Here is a 23675-nt window from a genome sequence, read left to right as displayed (position 1 = left end):
GTCTGAATACTTTTGCAGGGCACTGTATATATGTATGTGTATATATATATATATATATATATATATATATATATATATATATATATATATATAAAAACACACACACACACACACACACAGTGGTTTGCAGAAGTATTCACCCCCTACCAATAATGTCATATGACATTGTTGAATTACAAATAATGTATGCACAGTTTTTCAAACTAACTTTTTTATTCAAAGCTGTAGTGGTTAAAATGAACACTGTTATATGAGGAGGAGGTTAAATGTCAGCAAAACTTGCAAAGAAAATGTACAACATGAAATTTAATTGGTTGCATAAGTATTCAGCCCCTTAAATCAGTACTTGCGAAGCACCATTTTGCAGCAATTACTGCTATGAGTCTTTTTGGATAGGTCTGTACTAGCTTTGCACAGTCAGATGGTAAAATTTTTGCCCATTCTACACAGGAAAATTGCTCCAGTTCTGATAAGTTTATTGGGGATCATCGATGGACTGCAATCTTCAAGTCTCGCCATAAATGTTCGATTGGATTCAAGTCAGGACTTTGACTGGGCCACTCAAGAACATTAATTCTCTTTTTGTTCAACCACTCCAGTGTGGCTTTGGCTTTGTGCTTCGGGTCATTGTCCTGCTGAAATTTGAATTTCCTCCCCAGTTTCAGAGGCTTGCCTGACTCAAGCAGGTTTTCCTCAAGGATACTTTGCAACATCCATTCTCCCCTCTATCTTGACAAGCTTCCCAGTCCCTGCTGGAGAGAAGCATCCCCATAACATGATGCTGCCACCACCATGCTTGACAGGTGGGGTGGTGTTGACAGGGTGACATGCAGTGTTGGGCTTGCGCCAGACATAACGCTTGGAATTTAGAAAGTTAAAAGTTCAATTTTTGTCTCGTCTGACCACAAAACCTTTTTCCACGTCTGCAGTATCATCTACATACTTTTTCGCAAACTCCATAGTGCTTTAAGATTAGGCTTTTTGAGTAATGGCTTCTTTCTTGCCACCTGTCCATACAGGCCAGCTTTGTGTAGGGGCCAGCTTATGGTTGATGTGTGAACACTGACTCCCATCTCAGACACAGAACTTTGCAGATCTCTCAAGGTCATTGTTGGCTTCAGAGTGACATCCCGAACCAGTTTCCTGCTTGCCCGGCTGCTCAGTTTGGGAGGGCGACCTGATCTGTGTAGTGTCTGGGTGGTATGATGCATCTTCCACTTCTTAATGATGGACTTCACTGTGCTGAGGGATAATCAGCACCTTTGAAATTTTCTTGTACCCTTCTCCTGCTCTGTGCCTCTCTACCACTATATCCCTGACTTGTTTAGAAAACTCATTGGTCTTCATGGTTGCTTTGTTGGATCACTATGTGAGTTGCAGTTTGAAAGTCTTTATATACCCGAGAGAAATTATCTACAAGTTAAACCACTTTGAGTACACACAAGCTGAAACCATTTCACAAATTTTGTGACTTTCAAATCATTTGCACCTGAGCTGATTTAGGGCTGCAGTAGCAAAGGGGTTGAATACTTATGCAACTGAGATTAATCTGTTTTTCTCTGTAAATCTTACTCATTTATATTATATATGCATTTAACTTTATCAATGTGGAGTAGTTTGTGTAGATTCTGCATGTATAGTCTAATTTGAAAGCATCGTGGAGTACGCTCAGGTGCCAACAAAATGTGAAAACTTTGCAGGAGGGTGAATACTTCTGCAAACCACTAATTAATGTATTGTGTGTATGTATGTATATATATATATATATATATATATATATATATATATATATATATATATATATATATATATATATATATATATATATATAAAAATAAATAAATAAATAAATAAATAAATAAATAAAATAAATAAGGCTTGTAACAATAATCAAATTACTTACCGATTGGGACCCCACGATAACAAATCGATAATATTTTAATGAAATCGAATAGTCCATGAAATTAAAAACGTGTCTTGTATATATTAATTTACTGTCAAGAACGTAATCTGTGTTGCTTGTAAAAGTTACTGAGAATATGCATCTGTGAACAAATACAGGATGATGATGCAGAGATCAAGAGTAACCTGCTTTGTTAATGTATTTTATACATATTATTTTGTTTTAAATCAGTCCCAGCTGTCTTGAGTGAAACTAATAATATTTAGCATTAGTATGTTGTCACGTGCCGCTGTTTTTTTTTTTAACGTTTTCATTTTGAAGCGAAGCAAAGCACTATCCGCTACCTTTTTCATTTTTGATAGCTGTCTGAGTCTAAATGCCACTGGATCGTAGCTCGACGTATGTGATCCAATGAAACGTTGCAGGTTGTACAAAATAGTTTGCCACCAGCAGAATGCAAAATTATTGTACATGATCCGCTGCAGTAATTATGGTATATATGTTTTTATTATTATTATTATTATTCATTTTGGTCTCTCGCAAAATGTTCACTCTGTTAACAATATCAGTTGAGATCTTCTAGGATATTAAACCCGCCACGGATGCCCCCATCTACCAATCAGCAGCCCAGGTAGTTATTGGCTGCTGTTAAGTGTCAATCAATAAATCCTGTCCAGTTTTCTTTTTGAAATTGAAACAAGCTTATAAAATCATATCAGGGTTCGATTTACAACACTAATATATATAACAGGCAGGGAGGGAGTTAAAATCCTCAATGCCAAAAACATGTGCGCATGCACGTTTATTGCTAAGGGTATTGTTTAATTATCACCCGCACCTGGTAATGATTGTAAATTAGTGCCAGGTGCAAGGTTTAAAAAGTGTGCAGCCAGTCTGTTCTGGGCTGCTGTGTTTGTGAAGAAGCCCGACTGTGTGCGTGTGTACAGCCGTAATAGTTGAGCCATAATAGAATAGGCATTCTTACTGTTTGCTGGGAAGCAAGGACCTTGGGGGATGCAATACAGCTGCAGTCAAGGATAATAAAAGTCAAAAGGGAAGAGTTTACGTGAGTATTTCACAGTACATCATGCAGTACAAGTATTGTTTGACACACCTTACCTACTGCAATTCCACCTGGCTACATCACAGCTTAAGTAGAATGACTCAACCTGGGGTATTTCCACAGCTGCTCAAATACAGAATGCCATTTTATTGCTGTGTGAATTTTTTTGAAGATAGCCTTTATCATTTACACTGCTTGATGTGAGCTCTACAGAAATCTCAATGGTATTAAATATGGACAATTGTGCTCACATTCTCGATTCATTAGAGGCCATTGCACACTGCTTCGTTATCCAATTTTGTCATACAGAATTCTCTTTCAGATCTGAACTTACATGTACTGATGCCTACATTTTATTGTACCCTGTTCACCGTGTCTTTTGTTGGAGTAGACTATTTTATTTTATTTTTTTCTTCATTAATGCCTTCATTAAAGCTCATGAATTCATCAATTCAGTACTCAGTCTAATTCATTTCAAACATTGTTTTAGAGAAACACCCTGCAGTCTTGCATGACGGAATTGCATTTGTACCCTCTCTGAACTAAACCTTTCATACAGATAGATGTCCACCTTATTGTGGGAACTGTCTTGCTGGAAACATAAAAACTGGAATGTCTTTTGTTTTGTTTTTGCACTCGTACTTGGGTATCTCAAATTAGAAATACATTTTCTGATCACACCAGCTCTCGTCACATTGCAAATATTTGAAGCAAATATAATGTTATTGCCGTATTCCTGGACAGCACAGCAACTGCTGTGGTTCTGTTTGCACCTTAAATTATAAAAAAAAGGGATGTACTGATCTATGGTTTCCATTGGCTTGTCAAGAGCCTCCCCCCCCGCCAAACCAACCCAACCCACCACACACAACTCGATCTTCCAATTTGCATACACACACTCCAGTCTACCAGATCTAGGAGATGCTACACACCTGTTAGTGACAAAGTATCATCAATAAGTACCCATGGATTCGGGAAACGACACTTTGGCAAATAGCCATTTAAACTGCACTACTGACACCAGCTACCGCTTTGTCTTTCACCAGGTCATGTACAGCTTCATTTTCATCTTTGGCTTGGTGGGCAACGGATTGGCCTTGCGACGGTTCTGCGGCTCTCCCAAGACAGCCAACAGCACAGCGATTTACATGGCTAACCTCTCCGTGGCAGATCTCATCTTCGTGGCCTCCTTGCCCCTGCGGATCTACTACTATCACCACTCTGCAAATCGCTGGACCCCAAGCCGTACCTTCTGCCTTCTGACCTTCACCCTCAAGTACATCAGCATGTACGGGGGCATCTTCTTCCTGGTGTGCATTGGAATGGACCGCTTCTTTGCTGTGGTCTGCCCGTTGGCAAAGCGGCTGAGGAAGGTACGGACAGCCAGGGCAATCAGCGTAGGTGTCTGGTGTCTTATCCTGGTCCTCAGCATTTCCCTACCATTCCTGCATTTCATGGCTGCCACACGCCACCAGCCCTGCCTGCCTGACCCTTCTTCCAGAAGGAACCGTCTGTTCATCCTGGTCGTTCTCTTGCTAGTGGAAGCTGCCTTCCTCTTGCCCCTGTTCCTGCTCCTCTTCAGCTACTGCAGCATCATCAGGACCCTGCGCCAGCCCTCTCGCCTTGCTCCCAGCAAGCCCTGGGAAGGGCGCACCATGAGAATGATCTACTCCGTCATCATGGTCTTCCTTATCTGTTTCGCCCCCTATCACCTCAACCTCTTCTGGTTCACCCTCACCAAGGTAGAGCTTGTCCAAAACTGCACCCTGGCCAAGATCAATCAGGCACTGCACCCTGTGGTGCTCACTCTGGCCACCATGAACTGCTGTCTCAACCCTCTCATCTATTACTCCTCCAGCAAGATGTTTCACAAAGAGTCATCCGCCAGCAGTGGAAGTCAGTGAAGAGACTGGATGGTGCTTATGTTAAAGGGTAGTTGTTAAAAATGGTCAGTGCATTTACGTTAGCACATATTTTACAAGTGAGTATTCATTCATTGTCCCTTCTACAATTTTATTCTCACTTACTTCTCAAACTGTTCCACATTAAAAGAAAAAAGCAGCATGGCATTGGCCATTGAAGCCAGTGCAGTCTTTTTTTCAGAATTGCAGTTATATAGATAATATGAGTTCTAAAACACTGGGGAAATGTCTGTACTATTGTCTTAGCATATTGTGGCCTTCAAAATGATATCATTGATGCAAATTGTATTGAAACAGCCAAGCATTTATTTTTAGCATGCAGTATAAAAAAAAAGAAAAATCATTAAAATGAAATTAATTTTGGTTATGAATTCACACTTTGAAGCTAGTATCTCATTCAAAAGTGAATTGGGTAATGGAGCAACTACTGATACCAGCACAATTATATAATTACATTGTCAGTAATTTGAAAATGTTTCAACAAAAAGATATACATTTATGGTTTACATGCCAAGTGACCTTGACCACAGACCAGCCATTCAAACTGTCTAAATTTGGCATCATAAGACCCTCATTTGAAGCAGTGAGCATAGTGTGTGTAGAAAGATTTACACAAAAAAAAGTTTATATTTATGGACAGATCTGAATCAACAAGGTGTAATCCAGGTGTTACAGTAGCAATGGGTAACAATATATATTTAAAAAAAAAAAATAAAGTGTGCAAGTAAGGCGGTCTACTTGGCCGTTTCTTGGAAGTGTGATTGTTGAAAACACAAATCAGTTCATGTTCTATGCAAATGACTGCCAGGAAATGAAGAAACACGAACCAGCAAGTCCCAGCTTCACTCAGATGAAGTGCATTTTCCACATATCTTTAGGTATCAAGTATTCAGGCAAAAAAAGCAACAGTTTCAGTAGAACTATATATATATATATATATATATATATATAATATACACACACACACACATATATATATATATATATATATATATATATATATATATTGCGAGATGGCAGGGAGGGGGTTAAAACCTCTCTGCTGAAAAAACATGTGCGGAAGGCACACTTTTGGTTTGTTAATTGTTTTATTGTTTAATCAGTACCTGCACCGGGCTATTATTGAAAATTAGAGCCAGGTGCAGGGTTTAAAAGGAAAGCAGTCAGTCTGCTCAAGGCGGCTGCTGAAGAGGGCAGAGGCCCGACTGTGCTGGTGTGTGGGTACAGCCGTAATTAAAAGAAAAGGTAGAGTGAAGCCTTTGTTTTGTGTGTGCTGTTCTGTTTCTTTTGTTTTTGTACAGGTAAACAGCTTAGCTGTCCTGTTTTAGTTTAGGTTCCTGTTCTGTTTAGTTATTTCTCAAAGAGAGCTAGGTGTTTGTTTTGTTTATTTTGTTTTTGTGTTTTCATTAAAAATAGCGCAACCGCGCTTTCAAAAATCCATTTCTGTGTTGGGTCGTGTTTTTAAAGGGGCAATGAACGGTGGTGAGTGCGATTTTTTCACATATGGTGGCAGCGAGTGTGGGCGCCCCTGGAGACCCAAATGGATTTTAAAGAATTAATTGAGATGTTCAATAAAAACACCGCTGCTCAGGTGGAGCAGATAAAAAAGATGGAGAGGCAGAGACAGGAGCTGGGCGGGGCCCCGTTGATAATACAAGAGCGGGAGCCAACGGAACTGGAGCGGCTGCTACAAAAGTGGGAGCTGCCGTCCCGAGAGCCAGAGGGGGTGGAGCTGCCGTCCCGAGAGCCAGAGGGGGTGGAGCTGCCGTCCCGAGAGCCAGAGGGGGTGGAGCTGACGTTACCAGAGCCCAGAGGTGAGGAGCCGCCTCTCCCAGAACCATCATCCATGCAAGTGAGTCCGGCGTTGCCGAGGGAGGTCCCCAGTCCCGTCATCGTGGACACCTGGCCGGAATGCCCAGACCTCTCTGCGCTGGACCTTGCTCCCAGGTCGCAGCACTGCCAGGCACAGTCGCTTACCTGGTCCCTTACTCCACTCCCCCTGGAATCCCAGACGTCGCTACGCAAGGGGCAGAGGTCACTAGCGTTTCCCCTGCTGATTGCTCCGCTCCCCTTGCATCGTGCTGCGCTCCACCTGGAATTCCAGAGGTCGCTGCGCAGGTCCACAGGCGCACGCCTCTGCCTGTCAGTCCTGTCTCCCGTTCACCGGTCCGCGCTATGGTCGCCCTGGACAAGCCGTCTGGGTCCCTCCTCGCCGGTCCTGGGTCCCTCCCTGGAAACGCCGGAGGGACCAACCCACCCTCAAGCCCGCCCATGGAAGAGGGCGAAAATTGACATTTGTGGACTTGAGGGTGGGTGGTCTTTTAAGGGTGGAGGGATGTGGCCGTTGTATGGCCGGTGTCTTGAAAAGACATGGGGGGGGGGATGTGTGAGATGGCAGGGAGGGGGTTAAAACCTCTCTGCTGAAAAAACATGTGCGGAAGGCACACTTTTGGTTTGTTAATTGTTTTATTGTTTAATCAGTACCTGCACCGGGCTATTATTGAAAATTAGAGCCAGGTGCAGGGTTTAAAAGGAAAGCAGTCAGTCTGCTCAAGGCGGCTGCTGAAGAGGGCAGAGGCCCGACTGTGCTGGTGTGTGGGTACAGCCGTAATTAAAAGAAAAGGTAGAGTGAAGCCTTTGTTTTGTGTGTGCTGTTCTGTTTCTTTTGTTTTTGTACAGGTAAACAGCTTAGCTGTCCTGTTTTAGTTTAGGTTCCTGTTCTGTTTAGTTATTTCTCAAAGAGAGCTAGGTGTTTGTTTTGTTTATTTAGTTTTTGTGTTTTCATTAAAAATAGCGCAACCGCGCTTTCAAAAATCCATTTCTGTGTTGGGTCGTGTTTTTAAAGGGGCAACGAACGGTGGTGAGTGCGATTTTATCACAATATATATATATATATATATAACACAACTTAGTATTAGACCAATGATTCAACCATAAGTCTGTGTCAATGTCTTTTGCTACAAATGCACTTCGTTGTTCATTTTTTTTTTTTTTTGTGAAAGGATTTCAGTGTTAAGATGAGTTCTAATAGCAGCCCATTTGTAACATCTTCAAACATTTTATAATTATCTGAAGTAAGGATTCAAATAAAGCTATTTGTTTGTTGCAACCAACTGTCCTTGTGTGTACTATACATGCTTTCCCAGACAAACAGAATACATGTGATAATGCAGGATGGCAAAACCAAATAAGAAGGTTCGTTAGCTTCTCAAAATATTACAGTTTGTAAAAAAAGAGGAACTTTTGCCAAGTGGATGAACACCATAAGGAGATTATATCCACAGAGGACTCCAGTGTGAGGCTTTTTGTTGTATTTTGTTTATCGTACAAAAAGAAAATTAAAAAACAAAAAGGAACCCAGGACCAGTGGGGATTAAGAACAGAAAATGTGAACCCAATGTTTTCCACACTTTACACAGAATCAATTGTACTTTATTTTTCTTTTCACAAAAAAAAAAAAAAACTACCAAATCACTGCCAAGGAAAGTCCATTGTTGTCCATTCTAATACTGCATTGTGAGCATACGAATCTATTTCAACCTGCTTCCTCCCCAACCTTTCAGGCTAGTTTCACAGTTTACAAGGCAACCCAGAAGTACTTGCAACTTAATGTTGCTAAGGCAATTAGTTTGTTTTTCTAAACAGAAGTTTTCTGACTAAATGCCACAAACAGGCTCTGGTGTTGTTGAAACTCAATAGAAGAAAGTACTAACTAGTGAAAATATGAATGCCCGACACAAACACAATATGTATGATATTCTTCAAGTTTAAGCTAAACTAGTCGTGCTATTTACAAGACCTTCACAGAAGCAATTAATTTGCCTATAACAATATTTAGTACATACTCTGTTTAATGTAAGCTGCTGTAAAAACTGCAATAAGAAAAATGACTGGGTATAAAAACTAATGGTGTAATTGACATTTGGCCAAGTTACTACACGCTTGTCAGTCTTTGAAAGTGAACTGTATGCATTAAGAGAAATAAAAAAAAAAAAAACACTTCTTAGTCCTTTGTAGTGGTATCCTGCAGGCGATGCACATCCAAGGCATAAGAGGATTCCACTGAAACGGACGTACAAGCATATGTCCATCCGTCTGTATTTATATATGGCACATCTGTAGAGAGCAACTTGTGATAATCTGGGGCATATGGAGGCATCTATATGTACATCAAACTTTTATACAGTTGCATAACATGTATGAAGGTCCTGGCGAGACACTCATTATATAGATACCTCTTCATTGATACATCGCTGGCAGGGTTGTATGTCACCAATATACTTTTTTTTTTATTACTGTCACTTGTTAGAATACTTGGCATGTCCACCACACAGTGCGTCGTCTAGTAAAAGTCATTGTGTAATGAATGACTGCTCCATGCATCACTATCATGTTTGTCTTTTCTTGTATACCAGTATGATTCATAAGCACAATCCACAAGTATGTGGACAGCAGAGACCATATTTGGCTGTTCATCAAGAGGGAAGCTTATGTTTCAGTACATATGCATTCACACCCCCACTGTTCATATCTCTGTAATCATTTCTGATTGGGCCTTTGTATTTTCAATGTCATGTAATCTCCTTAATCTCAAGATACACTTCACTTCTTGTGACTAAATATGGCTGCCATACTTTGGTCATGTTTTCACTGTATAGACAGACAGAGCACACAGAGTAACCGTGTTAATATTTGGGACACAGTTGTAATATTTAATTCTCAGAGTAAAAGTACCATAAGCTCTGCCCATACCAATGATACAGATCCTTTTCACATGTCAATTTACTTAATGCTTACAAACTAGTTGGTCAGAGATGCCATTCCCATGTCTTACCCTTCTGCATGTGAATCAATGTTGAGTTACAATTATCAGTTATACATTGGACTATTACATTACTGACTATTATAGGTGAATAGTTATTAATCCATACTGTACCACTTTACAATAATCACTGTGAAATTTAGACCCTTGACCAATGTAATACAAATTGTATCTACTGGTTCAGATGCACACTTGTTTTTTTCACACAATTCTTGGAATAGTTAAATTCTGCACATTTGACACCTCCAACACTGTTCAAAACCTCTTACCACTTCCTTTCAAACCCAGTCACATGTGTATGCAGCAGCCAACGCAAACGGCTAAACCTTTACATTGTATGCAGTTAAGCTCAAGAGAAACCTTCATTAAATCTGGCAAAAAAAACTAAAAAGTGTTTGTGATCAAAAACAAAGTATATCTCAACAAACACCATTCACTCATCGTGTCACCTAGGATTCACAGAAAATTAAAGGCTTTAACACCCTTCTGTTTCAGCACTATATCAATCTCTTTCAGATTTAGAAGACTTGCTTGTTTTACCTTGCTTCAGAAAGTGATCAGGAACCAGATTACTCCCCAAAGATGAGTGCTGCTGAATAAACTGTGAACTGTGAACACACTGCAAGTTTCGCACAGAAGGAACTAAGAAGGTCATTACTGGCAAATGAAATACATCCAGATGCTCTGCAAATGTTCTATGGTATTAACCTCATTTTACTACACGGGCAGAATCTCCAATAGTACTACAATTACAGTAATGATGGAAGATTGTCCTGATAGTAACGACGAGATACAGCCGACACAGTTGCAAGCAGTTTGTGATTCAATGCAAAATATATGTAGAGCATTAGCTGATAAATAGTTGCTTTGGAAAGTTCTTTGCGTGACATCTGGTCATCACTGCTGGGTAGACTCTCTAAAAAGTGAATTAGACAAACCAAGCCATGCATTTTTTTTTTTTTTTTTAACCATTACAAGTCATGAGAGTGGCCTGTAGATGGAAGTCCACCCTGCTACCTGCCCATGGCAATTACATTAAATATTTACCATTCCTTTTGATGGTTACTCCATCAAATCTGACCTTCAAAACACTCCCCGAATCACACTAACCAATTCACCATTTTTTGTTGTCAAAAATAGTCAACTCAAAAACAACATACACAAGCACTTTTACATGGTCCAATGTATAATTTGCACCAAAAAACAGAACTGTTTTGAAAATCTGCTCCTGAAAATACTACTCAAATGCAGTCAATCAAGCCCCTCTCAATTCAGATATACTTATAACATGTAGAGCAAAAAATATATTAAGATACTGCTACACAAGCAAAACTTACAAGATGGTTTGTTGTCTTGAGTCAGGAGTTCAAATTAGTCATAAAAGTATTCATTTTTACTGTTTTTTAAAAAAAAGTGGTGTACACTACACTGCACTCAAACATAACACCTGTATTGTCAGGACAATGTTGTATTCCAAGCAAAACCGTTCATGTGAATCAAATCAAAACAGACCTTTCTGTCACGAGAAGCAACAGATTAACCCCACACAGAGGCTTTCTTACTCAAATATGCTTCGTAATTGATGGCAATATTTTGGTTTTGTTTTATTTCTTGTTTCCTGACAGCAGTTAAAAACAGCAGTTTTACACCATATGGGGTGGCACAAATGGCAGCAAACACACACGAAAGAGAAGAATGTTTAAGATGGAGACAAGCACTGCCTTATAAATGAGGTTGTGTCCATCTGTTTGGGACCTCTTGGGATTGTTTGAGTATGCAACACAGCAGCAAAATACAAGCATTTAGTCTGGAAAGCCCCAGCCCCACTAAAGGATTTAAAAATCAGTCCACCTCCTGTCAGACTTTCAAACCATGGGAATGGAACAACAAGATATCCTGGAGGAGTCTTGGAAACTTCTACTTTAAATGAGTCCCCGCTACCGTTTACCTTAAAAACCCATTTAAAAAAGTGTCTGCACGGGTGTTATTTCATTTTTTTTTACTAAAATCTCAATAGCAGCTACCACTGTAGGATAAAAGACTTCTGGTTTGCTCCCGCCATTTTCCTCTTTCCACAAAAACCCTGCAATCAGAGGAAAGCCTGAAGGCTCAGCTTACCGATCTCCAGGCAATGGACTCCATGATGCGGTGTTCACATCTCTCCAGGTGCTTGATCATATCCCGCTTAAGGCTAGGCTCCACCTTGATGAAGCTCTCAATCACCTTGTAGAAATCAAAGGCCCTCAGCTCAAACACATCCAGTATCCATGGGAACGAGAGGTCTGTCTCAGACGTGCTACCACTCTTGAAAGGGCTCCCTGACAATGTCAAAACATTTTTCATTTTTTAAAGATTTAGGTTTAATAGGAAGATGTATCTACATTTTACATTTTAATATAAAAACTAAAATTAAGCAAATGGATTCTTGATCTCTAGGATTTCTCAGCACCGTCTTAGTTCCCCTCAACCTAACCTACCAATTTACTGATTTGTCAACTGAATTTTTGGAAGGTAAATCTATTAATAAATACAATACTCTGTATTTGGAGAGAGTCAGCTTTGGAAAGGGAGAGCACAAGAGACAGAAAAAGGAAGATTAACAGAAAACAAAAAAAATGGAACACCTTAGTACTAGTGGGAGGAGACTCTGTGAACATAGTGGCTAACTACACCGAGTGTAGCAACGTCCCGGATAATAGTATTATTTAGACAGGACTAAATGGCTGTGAAAAAACATGGTTGGATTTTTTTCAGGTGGAAAATAAGGAAAGTGAAGTTTTTACTGTAACCAAGTTTTTGTACAGTAGTTCAAACATAAGTTAAAATGTAAGGCTGCAGTTAATGCATACCCCAGAAGACACACGCACACACATATTCCAACTCGTCCAGAACACAACACACCACAGTAAAGTGACTGTACTGGAATCCTTTGTATAATGGGGCAAAATTAGTTTAAAAAGGAACTAGAAAATGCATCATTTTGACTACAGTTGCTCAATGCCAACGATGAGCACCTTGAATTCAGGAGTGCAACAAAGGAAACTGAAGAAAACTACTTACAGCCATATGTAGCCGTGACAACTTCCAAAGCACAGGCTAACAATGAGGTGTGGAAGGCATTGTTGTTCAACAGCTTGCTGAAATAATAAAAATATGAAATTTAAAAAACTCATCGGGGAAAAAAGGTGTGCTTTTTTATTTTAATACAAATCAATAATACTCAATATAGAAAACCTGACCTTGAGACTTGCCTAAAATTTTGTACGGATAGTCGCTCTTCCTCCTAAGAAAAAGAGAGAATGAGAGAAATTAAAACATGTATACCACAGGAAGAGAAAGATACACCCAGAAAGGTAAAATTATATTTGGGATATATTCCGATTGACTTACTGATTTCACCATTGACTCCATGACTCTGTAGTATAATCGGATACCAAGTGTGAACCTCTAGAGAGTGAGACAAATAAAGCAATTTTAAACTATTTTCCTTATTGGTTTTACCTCAACCTTTAGCATTCTCCGAAGCTGTGGATAACTAATTTTTCTAAGCCTCACACAAGGTGTTGAAAGAAGAAACTGATGCAGCCATTTTTTGACAGACAGCAAAAGGTTGCCATAAATAATCTTGCTAGACTGCTAAGGTAAGTTATAGAATACTGCCACTGCCATATGGCTGGCTCCAGCTTTGATATGTATTTTTTGCACTATGTAATGGTTAATGTTATGAACGGTAATGAAAGGTTAGACTCTTTATAAGACGATGCCACAGCTAGAGGTCTGGTGGGTACCACTATTTAACTAGATGGTAAGGTGGCATTCTGCTATAGCTGTCACTGTCCTGTCACTGTGACTGATGCTTACAGGAAGGATAAATTGGGCTGCGTTCCAGAATAAGGCATAATTTGCTCCTGGAACATGAAGAAAGGCAAATGCAATGGGAGTTTTAATACCATCTCCTAAAAAAGCTGAAATGCTGAACACACAAGCACTGCAGTACACTTGTTCAATAAGTCATTCACTACCTGAGATCCAATTTCCGTACAGCCTTGTCCGACGGCAAGTGCAAACCTGTCACTGAAAGCCCTTCCCAGACACTCCACCCGCTGGGCGACGTCTTCTGAAGGATTCACTGTGCAGTTCTGAAAACAGCAATGAAAATACATTACCATCTTTGCAAAAAGAGGACACCACAATAACTAATTAAATGATCATTAGCCTTTGGAATTCTTTACCACAAGCAGTCTGCCCCAATTTTTAAATCTAATTTAAAAACATATCTGTTTGAAAAGGCATTTATTGGTGCATTGCCTTAAGGTTGTGAATTGATTTCAAATAGCTAACTAATAAATATAAATGTTTTGTATTAATTATAAACTATTCATTTTTAATCATATTGTTCTGCTAAAATGTTTTCAGCGCTTTGAGGGAACCTGGCCTTGAAAGGCGCTATATAAAAGTGCAATGTGGTTGTTGTTTTTCATTACTTTGCTGGTTAGCTACCAATATATTAGGGGCCCAGTTAAATCCAGTTCAGCTCGCTTGTCCCGTACCTATCCACCACTCCCACCCCTCATCCACTCTCTTCAGAAATATATATCAAACAAAGCATCCTGGAATAAATTATACATATCATTTTCACCGATGCATGGTCCATTATCTTTACTGACAAAAGGAAACATTATAATTTGACTTTTATTTTTTCCCCATTGAATACCAGCCTACAAGATACAAGCTGCAGGTATTACCCAAGAAACTGCAATGTTTGACTTGCAGAAACCATTGGTTTTTTTAGGTTGCTGAGCAACCAAGAGGTGCCTAACGAGTCGCTTTTTCTTCTTCTTTTTTTTTTTTTAATCATTGTCTACCTGATTCAGCTTTACAAATGGTTTGCGTTTGCCTGAAGCAACTGGTGTACTGCCATCCATTAACTGAAGCATGTTACTAAATAAATAATTGGTCTATTTACACCAAGCCTGTACTGCACAGTATCTAAAGGGTTATGGAGATTAAAGCACCCATGGAAGATGCAATTCTTTAAAAACTGCAAATCAACCCCTAGTTAGTTGACTGGTTTATTTAATCAACTGCTAGCACTCTGGAATTTTTTTTAAAAAAACATTTCTGTAGGGTATCCACGTTGATTGCATCAAACTTCTTTTTTTGGGGGGATTAAGATCTGGATAACAACATGGCTATTCCCCAGTGTGTTAAAACGCTCGATAAAAGTAAATTCATAAATTATTAACGATTAGTAAAGTAAAACTAGAATGGGAGTAAAATGCAATGGGCAGGAATTGGCTTGCAATTCATTTAACTAACCGTTTACATCAACTACAACCAACTTACACTGAAATACCTCTTCAAGTTCTCGGAAGGTTTGTCACTGGCAGAGTTCAGGATAACCTTTAACTGCTGAATGGAGTTCATGGCAGCTCTGTAAGGAGAGACAGATTAAAACTTTAGTTCAAGGCAAGACTGGCTTTGCAAAGTGTACACATGAACATAGATTCATAGATTCAAAGTTTTCATTTGACTTGCTATCTAGGTTATAGAAGGGCACCAATTATTCCGGTTTGTTACTTTGGGGTCAAATTGTATTAAAACATCAAAACAGGGCACATACTGTGAACTTATATATGTGTATGATGGGTGGGCAGACAGTGATCACACCTTAAACTTACAGAGGATAGTCTAGCATTTGGATACTTTAGAATTATGAATGACTGAATCGACTTCCCTTTGGTCAGTAATAGTGAAACAAATCAGTATTTTGCACGTCACATATCTTAATATAACTGAACCGCACTGAAACGTTCTTCCATTTAAAAAAATGTCTGTGTGAAATGTAGATGCTGTGTGAACACATCCTATTTTTAAGTTTCAAGGTTCAAAAGAGGCTGAACATATGAAGCTGTTCTTTAAGTGCAAACTGTTTTCTGTTGCATTTGATCTCTCCAAGCCCTTGTCCTGGTGGCAGCTGTTAAAACATGGGGATGATTCCTTGTGGAAACATCAATACTAACTGAGCATTAAGACACACAGACACACAAATCATAAAACAAACACAGTCATAAAAGTACTGTGCAGGGCCTGTTGCTAACACTAAAACCCTACCTGTCGCAAAGTTCAATTTCATACTTACCTCAGGCTTAATAAACCCAATTCGAGCATGAAGAAGTTATGAAGGGATTGCCCACAGTAAACATAAAAAATTAATTTGAGACACCAAGTTTACATTTTCACCTTCCAACCTAGCACTTGCCTGCATACGTGAATTACCATAAACATTAAAAATAATGTTAAGGTTGAGAATATTAAAAAAAAATATGGAGCATAATTTAGATCTTTTATATCATGTAATCAGAACAGAAAATAGGAGGCACTTTTTTACACAGAGAATTGCGAGGGTCTGGAACCAATTCCCCAGTAATGTTGTTGAAACTTAAACCCTGGGATCCATGAGATCCTGGGATCAATAAGCTACTAACAACCAAACGAGCAAGATGGGCCGTATGGCCTCCTCTCCTTTGTAAACTTTATGTTCTTATGTAATCAAATAAACTTCAACATGATACATCAAGAGTCTACAAGAAACCTTAATAGTAGTACAGTATTTCATGTCAGATTTCAAAATGTCACATTTTATTCAAATTTGTCAGTTTTTTGTTAAGTATGTGGAAAACTACAAAGCTGTATACAATTCAATATGTTAACGTAACATTATTCTGCAGGTTTCATTTGACTTTATGAAGCAAAATAACTTAAATTTTACAGGGAGATGCAAAACTTTTGGCCATAACTGTACACAAATACTGAGAGTAAATAGTGCCAAGAGAGTACTGTATATTTATTTATGTTAGTTTTTTTTTTTTTAAATCTGTGGATGCACATCAAAGCTGACTGTCAGCAATTGACTGAGTGAAAGGAAGATGGAAGAGCTGTGGATAACACAATACCTGGTGTTTATATAGGACTCAATACCAACGTATGTTTCTTTTCTGCGACTCTCTATATAGACTCCGGATACTGTTCCAACGTTACTTGTGCCTTATCTAACACACATTGCTAACTGCTGGCTGTGGCTTCAACGTTTCACTTTATCATCAAGTAGCATCAGTCCAAGAAACTGTGCGAGTTCCTTAGCGGTTTTCTTGTTCTTACTTTGGAGCTACTTTGTTCCACTCTCAGCATGTATTTATTTTTATCTGGGGGTGGCAGTCATATTCAAATGTCATGCTAGGACCTAAAAAAAAAATAACCCAAGATGTAGGCATTTACTAACACTGTACTGTCCAAAGCACATCAAATGGACTGTTATTTTTCTTAAGCTTTCGTGATGTACCAAATGTCACAGTAATGGACTAAGAACCATCTTATCTCCAGCAACACACTCAAAGACTTAGTACAATCAGTTTCTTAATGTCATTTTATTTACAATACCAATGACAACAATAACTGTACCATCTGCATACTGCTGCACCACTATAGAGCTGCAGGTTGTGGAACTAGCATTCACGTGGTCAGTAGGGGTCCAGTAATGTATCCCTGTGGTACACCAGAACATAAAGCTAACTGAACTGAAACGAAGAACCAGCTTTATTATCTTAACCATATCAGGGTGCTCAAGCAACGCTCTCGAAATCTATTTTGGTTATGGGACTAAAATCATATTAACTGTAAAAGAAATAGTTTGACAACAGGTAGAAGTGAAAAGGACTGGTTTCACAGACACATTTTCTATATTTGGCAACAGACTTTTTTGTGCTTTTTCATAAAAGCGGAATAATTTCAGTTTCATAATGTGCTTCTCTTTAAAACACCACTGCACTTTCTGTGTGTACAACACAAGAATATGTTTGTTGGAAAAATGACAACCAACTCAGGTCATTTCTGTCTGGTCTCACTAAGAGGGTATTTGTAATTTACACATGGCAAACCATGAGGTGTGCTCAATATTCACCGCCTACCTGACTGGTGTTTGGGGAGGAATCCCAACAATCTCATCTTCAAAATGATTCTTCCTGGGAGTTCTCTCCAGCTCCAACCTGCAGAAAAAAAATAAATAAATACAAAATTCTCTGCTCCTTTATACAGTGCTTTTTTTTGTGTTTTTTTTTTTTTTTTTAAATCCAGCTGCACACCCCCGTTACAGAGATATAGCATAGGTGTTTGTAGAAAATTTGTCAATATTGTACTTAACATAAATATACAGCCTTTGTAAAAATAAGCGACACGCTGACATGTTCTTCCATTAATGCCTAACCAGGCAACATTACAATTGGATAAGAGATTTATACAATGCTCAAGGATTGCTTTGATCACAGATACCATTTGTTATGCAGCTATAGTACAAATCCAGCCCAAACCATGCAGTTATATGCTAAACATGGCCTTGTAGTCATGCAGGTATACTAGACCTGGATGAAACCTACCTGCATCACAATTGCATTATTATTAGATGCAACTTGGTTCAGATCAAACACGATTCTGTTACTAAAGTTCCATATCCGAAACTTCAGTCCTTTTCAAAACAGAAGGAACCCTAAACTTCATATCTACAGCGCTGCATAAATTAAATAAATATGCAGCATCTTTTGGTAACCTCAGCAATATATTACACTTGCAGAAAGACTTTAGCTTGTGTTTATTAATGTTAGCCACATATGCATGTAAAAATCAGAGGTGTGACATGAGGACAGGCAGGCCCGCTAGCCTTGTTACCAAGGAAATGCATTCCGAGTGAGAGAGAATGAATACAGTATGCTCTTACCTCTCAGTAGCAGAACATTGTCAAGTTTCTTATTGTTCTACTTTTAAAGTTTGTTTTCAGAATTACATTTACTCATGTGAAGTCTAACAATCCTGCCCCAACTCTAGATTTTTTTATTACAGGTAGCAAGACCCCACACAGTGTCTTAGGTGCAGCATGTAAGTGTTTCTGTAGCAGAAATAGACAACACCCAAGTCAAACTGAAAATTACGGCAGCAAAACAAAAAGGGGATGCATGCTAAATCCTTAATGTACAAAGAAAAAAAAGGGGGACGTGCTGTACAATTTCTAATATTTAACCCTTTAACATTGCAGGCAGGTGTTCAGAGATAAGAAAAGGTAACGCCACTCGAAACTAAAGTAAACTAATTCAATTCACCAATATGTATATTTATGCCCATCATTTTTTTGTTCAGTATGTAAGACACTGAAGCTATTAAATCAGTTATGACAGTATACTTTCTGTAAAGTTACTTTGTGTTAAGAATTAAAAAAGATACACAACCAATATCTTAATATCCCAATATACACTTACATATCAATCTTAGCAGGCTGCAGTGTTTCATCATTGTCCAGGAACAGTCTGGCATCAATATCCTTGTTCTTGAGGTAAAGTTCTTCATACTGTTTAGAAAACACCTCCACCTTAAAACAAACCGTTGCATGTAATTATATTTTTGCCATTTAAAAGTATGTGCTTTGCATTACCCTACCTCACTTTTTTATGCTTGAAATCATACTGAATGGTTCCAAGTTATGCTGCTCTATAAATTTAGAGAATGTATCATTTTTCAGAATTACACAATCTGGTGGCCATGTTATTTGTAGGTTTGTTCACTCTACAACTACACCATCAAGCAGAGATGAAGAGGTTAGACTAATTTAAACAAATGCAAGTTTAAAATCCAAGAATTACATTTCTTATAATTGGGCTGTACCATTTAAGCAATAATATATATTTAATGTAAATGTCAATATTAGATCAACAAATCTCAATTCAGATCAAATGTCTCATACTGTATTCTGACATACAATAGGACACCTGCTTCAGTACTACAATTCATGCATTTATCAACCTCACAATAAATTAATAAAAAAAATAATAAATGTACAGCAATAAGTACTTCCAGTGTACTAGTGTCATTAAAAAGCATTTAGCACATACACAGTTAACGTACATTAGCAGATTTGCTTTATGTTATAAAAACAAAAAACAAAATGGCATAGGTTGAAAGCATTTTTATAGTTTTACAATATATTAGTGTTTTGAAGCCAGGCATAATTTGAAAGCTACAGTGGATATAGCCTACACAAGTTTGCAATTATAGTTTAAGGGGTTAAAAAAAAAAAGTCTTTTAATGCTTTTGTACTGCCAATTGACTTTATTGATATTCACGGTTAATGAACTGAAAATAAGGTTCTCAACTTGCTTTTTTGTGATATGCAATATTTCAAATATAAAACAATAGATAAACTGCAGCATCCTGGTAACTTGGGTCTTGTCATCTGATTGCAGCTAGACTATAGGAGTGAGTTGTAACAAAATAAGTCTTTAGAGTTGTCTTTGAAATAACAGCATATTCCAAAGTGAAGTACAAAATGTAGAAGAAATAGGAGGATCTGTGGTAATATGGATCCTTGATTAACAGTCCTTTTATAAAAGTACATAAAAAAAAAAAAGTACACGAATGTGCAGTGCCTGTATAAAACCTGTGTACTGTGGTAGAATTTTAGCGGGCAAGGTACTAAAGATATTCAGCTTTTAGCACAATATTTCAATGTATATTGGTTTGGCAGTACACTGTTGATAACATGCCATACTGTGTAAAAGCTGGCTTTGTTTATTTACCTCAGGAATCCCTTGTGAACCTGATAAACCAGAAGAATCCAGAAAAGGCATGAAGCTGGTTAAATAAACATTTTTGACCTGAAGAGAAAGAAACACACAATCACAATAGAAAATCGACTGAAATAATCTCATAAGCTGTTGGAACAGATACTGTGCATTAATATGTACTGATCTAGGCTTCTTATCAGTAAATCACGCAAAACATCACAAAGCTTGCATATAGCTCTGCATTGGTTTCAGGTTGGTTACATCCTGTATCGTTTGGCATATGCCGCAAACTCAAATGTGACAACCACAGCTTTTCTGTAATATGGGAGTAAACAATTAATGTTTACTGGTTAGTACTTTTATGCAAAATAGAAATCAAGACTAAAAAATAAGGCCCAGGGATAACTTGCAGCAGATTTTCTTGAAACAGGTTTTATTTTTATAAACATTTTCCATGTACATTGTGAAGGGCAGTATTTAAAAAGGTCCCTCTAGTAGAAACAGTATTTAGTGAATAATTATGTTCTAATTAAAATGATGGTCTGTCACAAAGACGGCTGGAGTGGGTGGCGTCAGACCAGAAAGGAATACACAGACAGACGGTGGTGATGAGTAATGCTCAGTGCAATGGTGGCACTCAGCGTTTATTAAACGAAATAAAAGGTTTAAACAGACAGAACACAAAACAGGACACAGCACTTGCGCCAAAATAAATATATAAACAAAACGAACCAACACTTAAACGGTGCACGGAGACAAACAAACACAGTGAGTAAAGCAAAAACAAACGTTACGATCTATCTTTCTTTCTTTCTCCTCTCTCTCACCCGTTCTCCACTCACGAACACCCAACCCCGAGTAAGTCAAACGTGCATCTATATATACTGCTGTGCTGGGATTCAATTACTAATTAATTATTCACTTGAATCCCAGCACGTGAATTAATTACGTGCAACCTCTTGCTCACATATTAAATACTTTAAATGCACGTGAAGTAATGTGCAATCCCGTGCCTAAATACAATTACATCTTAAATAACTTGTGCTGCACACACCCATTTATATCCCGTGCAGCCATCTCTATACACCAACATTAACACACGCAACATACAACATACAAATGCACACATGGGCGGGGCACATTGCCACATGGTCTTACAGCAGAAAATACGCTGGGTTACGTTGTAACACCTCCCTTTTCCTGTTACAAACTGCTTGTCCAATAACATACGATTCACAATTTAACAAACTTTTCCAAAAGCTCTTTGTGTATCGTGGAGAAAAGTCAAGCTCTTGTAGTTATTATTGAACAATTCAAACAATAAAAACACATAGAAAGTGGGGGTCTGAGGCCTTGTGTGTTAGAAATGTATTCCTGTGTATTTCATTAAAATGTTCTTCTAAACTAATGCAGTATTCTGCTTAAACTCAATCTCTGATGTAGGCCAGCACCATAGTTTAGCAATGGTCATGTCTAGTTTATCAAAAAGTAGTTCTTATCACTTAATTACATGCAGGCTTCATTACATTCCCAAAATTACTTGTTTTAAAATTTTGCTTAAAGGTGGTATTTGAAAAATGACGTGCGGTAGAAAGGCTCTTGTTATTGACCTTTTTCACTGCTTTTGTGTTTTGTTTATTATAAGATTTAAATTGTTTAATAGTGTGTTCATTTAGGTTGGGGGACTTTGACTTCGCTCATTACACTTTAAAGACACTTTATGGTATAGAAAATATATAACAGCTGTGAAAGTATAAAGGAGTTATCTACCACACAATTAAATACAATGTTTGGAAACTATGAGAGGAGACAACTGGAACAAAATCTGTGTTATGAGAAACATCCTAACATTAATTTAAGCTCAGAAAGCAAAACATAATAAAGATCAAAACACATAAAAGAATTAGGAACATGTAATACTAACATTGTACCAATGCTTACAACTCCAAACCATATGAAACATAGTACTTTTAAAATAAATAAATAAATAAATAAATAAATAAATAAATAAATAAATAAATAAATAGTGACCTAGTCCAAGCTGTTCTTTGTTTGATAGAAACTGAAATCCAGGCACAACTTATTGTTGTGTTTAAATAGAACAAAATAGATGGCAACACCCAACTAAATAGCTAAAGATAATGCTCATGCTGTACATGTAGCTGCTAGTTTAACAACCAGTCATGAGTGAGCTGGCACAGGCCACTAAACTAGGTACAGGCCGTGGCAAGTAATGGTTGTTGGAAAGTGGGTGAGCCCTTCTATTCCGTTCTGCCTGTTCTTCATAAGAACAGAAGAAAAGCCACAAACATCAATGCTTGTCTAGTTTCTGGTAGCTGATTGATGCCAGAACTTTGTCTAGTCAGCTTGTCACATATCCCAAAGAATCAACAACGTGGCTTGGTAACCCATTCCATACACTCACCACGCTGTCTGAAAAGGGCCTCCTATTCTCTGTCCTAAATCTGTGTACAATGACTTCAGCAGTGTCCTCTAGTCCTGCTCGCAGTGCTATACTTGAAAGTGACCAAGGCGAACTTAAGTATTTTAAATCTAAAAGGTGTTGACTTCCTCCAAAACTGCAATGTCCTTTTTTAATGGGAGGGGAATAAAACTGAATGCAGTATCTCAAGTGTGGTCTTTCCAGTGTATTCTACAGCTTCATCGACACTTTAGACCAGGTAGCTAAGTTTTCAGTTAGCTGTTTTAATTGCTGACTGGTTGTTGAAGTTGACTCTTCGTTGACAATGACAAGGTGTTTCTCTTAGTGAGCTTGTTATAGTTTGTCACCCCATATACTGTAAGCTTTTGAATCCTATTTTATGGCCAGAATGCAAGACTTGACGTTACATTTGGTGTGCCATCTGTATGCGGTCTAAATGCTTTTGTATTTCTGAATAAGTAGCAAATGGATAATATCTGGGGTGCCACAGCTATTGTGGGATGACTTGCTTATCAAAAGATTTTGAAGAGGTGATGATTAGTTATCTTGTCAATGCAAGCTATTTAGTGAGCAAAGGGTATAAATGGACAACCCCAGTGATTAGTCATATTATTATTATTTGTTTATTTAGCAGACACCTTTATCCAAGGCGACTTACAGAGACTAGGGTGTGTGAACTATGCATCAGCTGCAGAGTCACTTACAATTACATCTCACCCGAAAGACGGAGCACAAGGAGGTTAAGTGACTTGCTCAGGGTCACACAATGAGTCAGTGGCTGAGGTGGGATTTGAAATAAAAACAATAAAAGACACAACTGACTCATTTGCAATGGCCCTCTTAACAACAAAGGCTTCTTCTGGAAAGTCATTGCTTTCCCACCCCAGCTTTGCTTTTCCACACTTATCTATTTTG

General features: G+C 38.2%; 2 protein-coding genes across 4 annotated transcripts in view; one reads left to right on the top strand and one right to left on the bottom strand.

Annotated features, from left to right (window-relative positions):
• LOC117406241 (retinoblastoma-associated protein-like) overlaps positions 1 to 23675 on the bottom strand; it is a 90229-nt gene that overhangs the window by 50738 nt on the left and 15816 nt on the right. For 2 of the 3 annotated variants that reach the window (XM_059031275.1, XM_059031276.1), the window contains exons 9-17: positions 20330 to 20407; positions 19016 to 19125; positions 17678 to 17755; positions 15057 to 15144; positions 13733 to 13849; positions 13101 to 13157; positions 12950 to 12993; positions 12771 to 12847; positions 11829 to 12028 (exon numbers count right to left, since the gene is read on the bottom strand). In XM_059031275.1, coding sequence (XP_058887258.1) covers positions 11829 to 12028; positions 12771 to 12847; positions 12950 to 12993; positions 13101 to 13157; positions 13733 to 13849; positions 15057 to 15144; positions 17678 to 17755; positions 19016 to 19125; positions 20330 to 20407 — 849 coding nt within the window. The remainder of the gene's footprint in view (positions 1 to 11828; positions 12029 to 12770; positions 12848 to 12949; positions 12994 to 13100; positions 13158 to 13732; positions 13850 to 15056; positions 15145 to 17677; positions 17756 to 19015; positions 19126 to 20329; positions 20408 to 23675) is intronic. The other variant, XM_059031277.1, reaches the window with a different exon arrangement.
• LOC117406032 (lysophosphatidic acid receptor 6-like) lies at positions 2770 to 5776 on the top strand. The gene is made up of 2 exons (XM_059031279.1): positions 2770 to 2969; positions 4013 to 5776. The coding sequence occupies exon 2, from the start codon at positions 4016 to 4018 to the stop codon at positions 4868 to 4870; it is 855 nt and encodes a 284-aa protein (XP_058887262.1). The 5' UTR covers positions 2770 to 2969; positions 4013 to 4015; the 3' UTR covers positions 4871 to 5776.

This window comes from Acipenser ruthenus, chromosome 9, assembly GCF_902713425.1.
Source record: "Acipenser ruthenus chromosome 9, fAciRut3.2 maternal haplotype, whole genome shotgun sequence".
Lineage (NCBI taxonomy): Eukaryota > Metazoa > Chordata > Actinopteri > Acipenseriformes > Acipenseridae > Acipenser > Acipenser ruthenus.
The sequence above is the reverse complement of the archived record's forward strand: the minus strand, read 5'-3'. Positions and strand labels throughout refer to the sequence as shown.